At 47.2% G+C, this 7,500-nt stretch overlaps 1 protein-coding gene across 1 annotated transcript in view; it reads right to left on the bottom strand.

Moving 5' to 3' along the window:
- The window catches only part of LOC138355199 (F-box DNA helicase 1-like), a 71,044-nt gene that overhangs the window by 9,500 nt on the left and 54,044 nt on the right, over positions 1-7,500 (bottom strand). Inside the window, exons 5-6 of the mRNA XM_069310053.1 lie at positions 392-1,321; positions 101-198 (exon numbers count right to left, since the gene is read on the bottom strand). Of these exons, the coding sequence (XP_069166154.1) occupies positions 101-198; positions 392-1,321 (1,028 nt within the window). The remainder of the gene's footprint in view (positions 1-100; positions 199-391; positions 1,322-7,500) is intronic.

Genomic DNA, 7,500 nt, shown 5'->3' with positions numbered 1-7,500 from the left:
CCCCAACAACTCTCAGCACCCCCCAACAATTCTCAGCACCCCCCAACAACTCTCAGCATCCCCCAACAACTCTCAGCACCCCCAACAACTTGCTTCTCACCTGATGGCGGCTTCGAATATTTCATTTGTTGCACACCCATTGCACATATATCCTCCAGGAAACCGGTTACCACTATGACATATGTAGTATGACAGTGCCTAAAAATTATGTACAAAATTAAGTATATTCATGAATGTGACAACTTTCCCCAATATAATTAATATGATCTGTCATATATTATTTTCAAGGCCGACAATTATATATTACACAAAATTACCATTTAATTTAATATATATAACTTTTGAACCAAAATTATGACAGGAGTTTTATATAAAATGATTGCGAAGGTACCTTAATTATGAGCGGGGAGGACGCGAGGGTGACCAGGGTGCGGCACCACAGACACACAACGCTCTCCTCGACGCTTTTCCTCGCTACTAACACGTCCAGCTCGTCATGGGCGAATAGGAGGGCATAGAGAACTGCTTTGTTGATGGTGAAAAACTTCCTGGCTCGCGTCACAGACACATACGCCAGCCTCAACTCTTCATCAATATTTGTAATCAAGATAAGGTTATTGTCAATAAAGTCTCCTGTCAATATAACCCAGTCCCATTCTAGGCCCTTGGCCATGTGAACGGTACTGAAGGTAATGTCTGCTACGGACGCCTCTGTGTTGCTGCACCTCTGAGTAAGCAGAGTCACGTGATAGGGTGTCCTACTCCCACTGTAATTGAACATCTCAATTTTGGAAAATAGCTCGTCGTCATCGTTAGATTCAGCATATTCCTTAAGTTCGGCTATTGTTTCGAACTTAGCCACTAATGGGTTCTGAATATTTGCCGATTCTCTTGTGGCAAGTCCCTCCTGAATTTGATATAAATTAAATATATCCATAACATCGTCATATCCATACTTACTCAGCCCACCAGCAAATGTCATGGATGCTGCTAAGTACCTTGTATCCTCACACATCTCCGTGGCTATTTTATAAAGTTCCACATTTGACTTGGCTATATAAGCCCTTTTGAGTTTTGAGCTTGGGTCAAAAAGTCGAGGATTTGGAGCATGGACAAATGAGTCCTTTATTTTTGCTCCGACGACAGTCCGGTGGGGAACCCCATGGAGAGCTTCCAGAGTACATTGTGCCACATATGACACCTCCGGTCCGAACCTGAAAGACTGGTGGAGGAAAAACTTGTGAGTGTGGGTAACCTTATCCAGGGCGCTGACTGTCCCTCCGGAGGAGCCAAGCTGTTGGTACGAGTCTCCCACAAACACCTGAAACAAACAATAGCACAATTCAATAACATCTGTCACCTAATGAAAAGATGCGATTTATGTGAAATATCAACCAGAACCACGTAAAGGAAGGGTGACGGAGTACAAGTAATTATCAAAAGAAGGCACGAAATTGGGAAGGCTATGCAGCACCATCAAATGTGCGGGATAATCAGAGGGCGCTAAATATCACCAAGGATGCCAATACGAGAACAGAAACGCATAAAAGTTAATATATCAAAAGTATCCGAGTAACCAAGAATTCTATCGAGGGACAAGCGACCGCAGGGGATGGTCGGAAAACAAAACACATGCTCGTCCCGGAAGTCAGGACATTCAACAATAATATGTACGACCGTAAGAGTGACCATGAGTGAAGTGAGTATGGCCAATACGCAACCTCGCCAGAGTCGTTTCCCATCGCCGGTTACGGTGGTAGGAGGACGGCCACGAGGACACACAACTCTTAAGAATACGTAGTTTGTTATCAGTAACAGACGACCAACAAGCCTGCCAATGGGTAAGGACGGAGGAATGGATAACCGGGTAAAAGTCGTAATAAGGAAAACCTTTTCGAGAGATGGGACAAGAGTGGACAGCTTCCCTGGTGGCAGCATCCACACGCTCACTTTAAGACACCAATATGGCTGGGAACCCAGCAAAACTCAACCGACTTAAATTTACTGTGAATAAGAAACAGCCAATGCTGGATCTCGACAACCACTGGATAAACTGAATTAATGGACATGAGAGCCATGAAGGCACTACGAGAGTCAACAACAATTACAAAGGAAGATTGACAACGAGAAAGCAGGAGACGAAGAGCAGAGAGAATAGCATAAAGTTCTGCTGTAAAGATGCTAGTCTCCGGAGGTAAGTGACACATAAGTGTAATCAGGAAAAACAATGGTAGCCTTCACCGTCGTCAGACTTAGACCCATCGCTGGAGATGGAAACGGAGCGGGAATGAGAAGAAAAGTACTCAAGGAAAAGGCGTTTTAGAACAGTAGGAGGGGTAAAAGCTTTAGTGATACGGATTAAGGTTTTACAAAACTGCGGAAGGACGACTCTCCAAGGGGCAAAGAATGAACAACATGAGGAGAAATATTAGAAATACGAACTGAAAGAATCCTGTAAGCGAGATAACCGGATAGAAAGAGGGAGGTGGTGAAGAGGAACTGGAACCGCAGGAGGGGCAAAAGTTAAAACACGACAGAGGCGAGAGGAAGGATGTTGCAAGGACCGACATCCTTCATGGATGTCCCATTGACATGGGACAATACCCGAAGGAGGGTAGGGCCTTAGAGCATTCACCAAGAGGTACGAGATATGGGGCAACCAAGTCAAATGAGTGTCAAAAATCAACCCCTAAAGCTTAGCGGAATCCTTGTACACATTGATCCTATGGTCACATCGGAATCCTATGGTCACATTGGGGTGACCATAAAGCGACAAAGATAGACGAAGAATGACACACTTCCTTGTAAAAGTCATAGCACAAGTCTTAGACATAGAGAACCTGTAGCAATGATCGGTGGCCCATGACACTATATCAATCTCAAGTTGAATCCGGCATTGAAGGAGAGGCGAATCATCACCCTGACAGCAAAGGGTAAGATCGTCGACAGAGAGAGCGGAGAAGACGCCAGAAGGAAGAGAGGAGAGGAAAGAAGACCATTGAGGACAACCAGAAAAAGTAGTGCTCAGAACACTACCGTGGGGCACACCTTCGTATTGCCAAAAAGACGTAGAGCGTGCGATACCAAGCCTCACCCGAAAGGAACGACGAGATAGGAAGCTTTGGAGAAAGGTAGAGATATGACCACGAAGACCAAAAGAATGAAGTTGGGATAGAATATGATATTGCCAAGTGGTGTCGTAAGCCTTTTCCAGGTCAAAAACGACAGCAACAACGGAGGTCTTCGCAGCAGAAGCAATACAAATATAGACCTCCAAGTTCACCATGACATCTGTTGTGCTGTGGCACATGCGGAAACCAAATTGAGAAGGATAGAGGTGGTGATGGTGTTCTAAGAACCAAATCAGACGGACAGTAACATACATTCAAAGAGTTTGCAGACAACTTGTGAGGGCAATAGGAGAAAGTCCTTAGGGGATGTTCCCAGAGACCCTGGTTTGCGAACAGGAAGGACAATGGCATCGAACCAGTGCTCAAGGACTGACGACGACTCCCAGATCCGATTATACAGACTCAGTAAATACTGAGACGTGCACGGAGGGAGATGGCGAAGCATCTCAATGAACACTATTGGAGCCCGTCGCCGTAGAACTGTAGAGGGCCAGGGCAGACCGAAGTTCAGAGAGAGAGAGAGAAAAAGGATTGTTATAGGGAAGTCGAAAATGAGTGCAGAAATCTAAGGGACGAGATTCAAGGACATGTTTACGAAGAAGGAAAAATTGGGGAAGATGAAAACAAGAGCTAACAGAAGAAAAGTGGGAACCCAGTTCGGTAGCTACCTTCAACAGGTCCGCCACAAGAGTACCACGGAGGTGAAGGACCGGCGAGACATCGGGAACGAACTTACCCGCTATCTTCTGCATACACTTCCAGATCTACTGCAGAGGAGTTGGGATGTAATGGTGGAGACATAAGACCCCCCAACATTCACGTTTAGCCGTACAGATGGCCCTACGGGCCATCGCACTTGCCCACCGAAACAAGAGAAAAGAATTTGCCGTCTGCCGGCGGCGGTCTCTCTTTCAGGCTGCACGCTTACAGAGGACAGCCCATGCACAGTCGGCATTCCACCAGGGAACGCACTTCCACTGTCCCTGAGAGGAAAAGCAAGGAATAGAACTGAGGGCAGCGTCGAAGATGGTGTCATGAAAAACGAGGAGAGAGCGAGGGAGAGGTCAGAGCGAGCAGCACTGATGGTAAATAAGTTCCAGTCCGCTTTAGCAAACTGACACCTAGGAAAGGAGAGAGGGACGGTGAAAAGAGAAAAAGGTAACAAGGATGGGGAAATGGTCACTGCCATGGAGGTCATCAAGAACCTGCCACATGAAATCTAAGTAGAGAGACGACGAGCAAAGAGAAAGATCAAGACAAGAAAGGGTGCGAGTCCGAGAGCCAAAATGCGTGGGCTCACCAGAATTCAGAAGAGACAGGGAAGAAGAGAGGATAAATGGCTCAAGAAGGCGACCCCGGGTGTTTGTCAGAACATCACCCAAAAGGGAATGATGACAATTGAAATCACCTAGCAGGAGCACAGGCTCCAGCAAGGAGTCCAGAAGGTGTTTAAGAGTGATGTAGTATAGAGAAGACAGCCAGCACCACATAATGGCAGGGTGACGGAGTATAGAGAAGATGACAGTGTAACAGCTGATTCCTTCCTTATCCCACTTCACCATTTGTCTAAAGTCAAGGGCTCACTAGGTTGACCGAAGCGTGATCCTGCTCGCTTGATCCTCTCGGTGACTATGTCCCCCCCCTCCCCACATCATCCCCCACTCAATTCCCCCTCTTCCCCCCCCCCCCCCTCTCGCCGGTTCCTCACCATCCCAGGCGGGTCCAGTGTCACTCCCTGTATCTTAGAAGGGGACAGGTTTGGACATAGTTCATCAGTTTCTGTAAACATCGCTCGCTGTGGACCAGGTCTGTTTTGGTCTCCAACTACAAAGAAGCCTTGTCCCTTCGGCTAGCTGGGTAGAGCTGACTCGAATCTACAAGAATTTCATGTACCTTTTAGGGAGTTCTAGAAGATGATTGGTAGTAGATAAGTGCCAAGCCTTTATTAGCCCTTGAGGGCCAGTCCTCAGAACTAGTTTTTAATGGTTGGCTGTAGCCAAAAATAATAATAGGAGCCCTGGTGCTGTAAGTAATTATCAAAAGAAGGCACCAAACCGGGAAGGCTATGTAGCACCATCAAATGTGCGGAATAATCAGAGGGTGCTAAATATCACCAAGGATGCCAATACAAGAACAGAAACGCATAAGGCGAACAATATCAAAAGTATCCGATTCGCTAAGAATTCTATTCAGGGGCAAGTGACCGCAAGGGGCGGTCGGAAAGCAAGACACACGCTCATCCTGGAAGTCAGGACATACAACAAGGATATGCACGACAGTAAGAGGGACAATGCAATTTGAACAAGGAGGAGCTGGGCGGCGCTCCATTAAGTGACCGAATTAAGCGAGTATGGCCAAGACAACCGTGCTAGAGCCGTTTCCCACCACCGGTTATAGTGGCAGGAAGGAAGGCCACGGGGACACAACGCTTAAGAGTACGCAGATTGTTACCAACAACAGAAGACCAACAACCCTGAAACAGGCATGGACGGAGAATTGAATAACCGGACAAGTCGAAAAAAGAATACCTTTACGGGAAACGGGACGAGCGGATAGCCTCTCCAGCAGCAGCATCTGTACACTCATTTAAAGAAACGCCAACATGGCTGGGAACTCGGCCAAACTCGACGGATTTAAATTTACTATAGATAAGAAATAGCCAATGTTGAATCTCGATAACTACGGGATGGACAGGATTAAAGGACCCAAGAGCCATGAGGGCACTACGAGAGTCAACTACAATCACAAAAGAAGATTGACAACGAGCAGGAGACGGAGAGCATGGAGTACAGCATAAAACACTGCTGTGAAGATGCTTGCCTCTGAAGAGAGGCGACAAGTGTGGTCAGGAAAAACAATGGAGTAGCTCACACCGTCCGCGGACTTAGACCCATCGGTGAATATGGAAATGGAGCCGGAGTATGAAGAAAAGTGCTCAAGAAAAAAGGCGTTTCAGAACCGTAGGAGGAGTAAAAGCTTCAGTAGTGCGGGTCAAGGATGTACAAAACTTCGGAAGGGGGACCCTCCACGGGGCAAGGAAGGAACAATACGAGGGGAAATATGAGAAAGACGAATGGAGAGAGACCTGTAAGCAAGATAGCCGGACACAAAGAGGGAGGTGGTGACGAGGAACAGGAACTACAGGAGGGATAAAAATCAAAGCACGACAGGCGAGAGGAAGGATGTTGCAGGGACTGAGCCAGATAACAAAGACAGTAGCGATCACGGCTGTCCTGGACAGATAGGAAACCAGTGTCAACATACAAGCTGAGAGCGCGAGTCGAATGAAAGGCCACAGAGCTGAGGTGCAACCCAGCATGGTGCAAAGCATCAAGACGGCGAAGAGTAGAAGGAGAAGCGGACGAGTATGCAGGGCAGCCATAATCGAGTTTAGACAGGACGAGTGAGGAATGTAGAGAGAGAGAGAGAGAGAGAGGAGCGTATGCCTATACGCCCCCCCACAAGAAGTATGGGAGAAAACCTTGAAGAGGGAAAGAGCCATAGAGAATTCAGCGCGGAGGTAAGTGATATCAGCTGACCAAGACAAACTAGTGTCAAAGATTAACCCCAGAAGCTTAGCGGAATCCTTGTACACAAGGGGATGTCCATAAAGAGACAGAGGGACGAAGAATGACACGCTTCCGAGTAAAAGTCATAGCACAAGTCTTAGACGCAGAGAACTTGAAGCCTTGATCGGTGGTCCAAGACAAGGCACCAATCGCAAGTTGAAGCAGCCATTGAAGGAGAGGCGAATCATCACCCTGACCGCAAATGGTAAGATCGTCTACAGAGAGAGCGGAGAAGACGCCAGAATGGAGGAAAGACCATCATTGAGAACAACAACAAAAAAAATAAGTGTTCAGAACACTACGTTGGGGCACACCCTCATATTGCTGAAAAGGGGCAGAGAGAGTGGTAACGAGCCTCACTCGAAAGGAACGACGAGAGGACACTTTGGAGGAAGAGAGGGAGATTCCCACGATGGCCAAAAGAATGAAGTTGGGACAGAATATGATACCGCCATGTAGTGTCATAACCCTTTTCCAGGACAAAGTGGACGGCAACAACGGAGGTCTTCGCAGCAAAAGCAGTACGAAGAGAGACCTCCAAGTTCACCAGGACATCTGTTGTGCTATGGCATTTGCGAGAACCAAATTGAGAAGGGTAAAGGATGTGATAGTGCTCTAAGAAGCACATCAGACGAACGTTAACCATACGTTCAAAGAGTTTGCAGGCAACTCATGAGGGAAATAGGGCGGAAATCCTTGGGGGATGACCTGAGAGACCCTGGTTTCCGAACAGGGAGGACAACAGCATCAAGTCAGTCCTCAGGGACTGACGAAGACTCCCAGACCCGATTAAAGACCTA

This window comes from Procambarus clarkii, chromosome 66 (assembly GCF_040958095.1).
Source record: "Procambarus clarkii isolate CNS0578487 chromosome 66, FALCON_Pclarkii_2.0, whole genome shotgun sequence".
Classification (NCBI taxonomy): domain Eukaryota; kingdom Metazoa; phylum Arthropoda; class Malacostraca; order Decapoda; family Cambaridae; genus Procambarus; species Procambarus clarkii.
The sequence above is the reverse complement of the archived record's forward strand: the minus strand, read 5'-3'. Positions and strand labels throughout refer to the sequence as shown.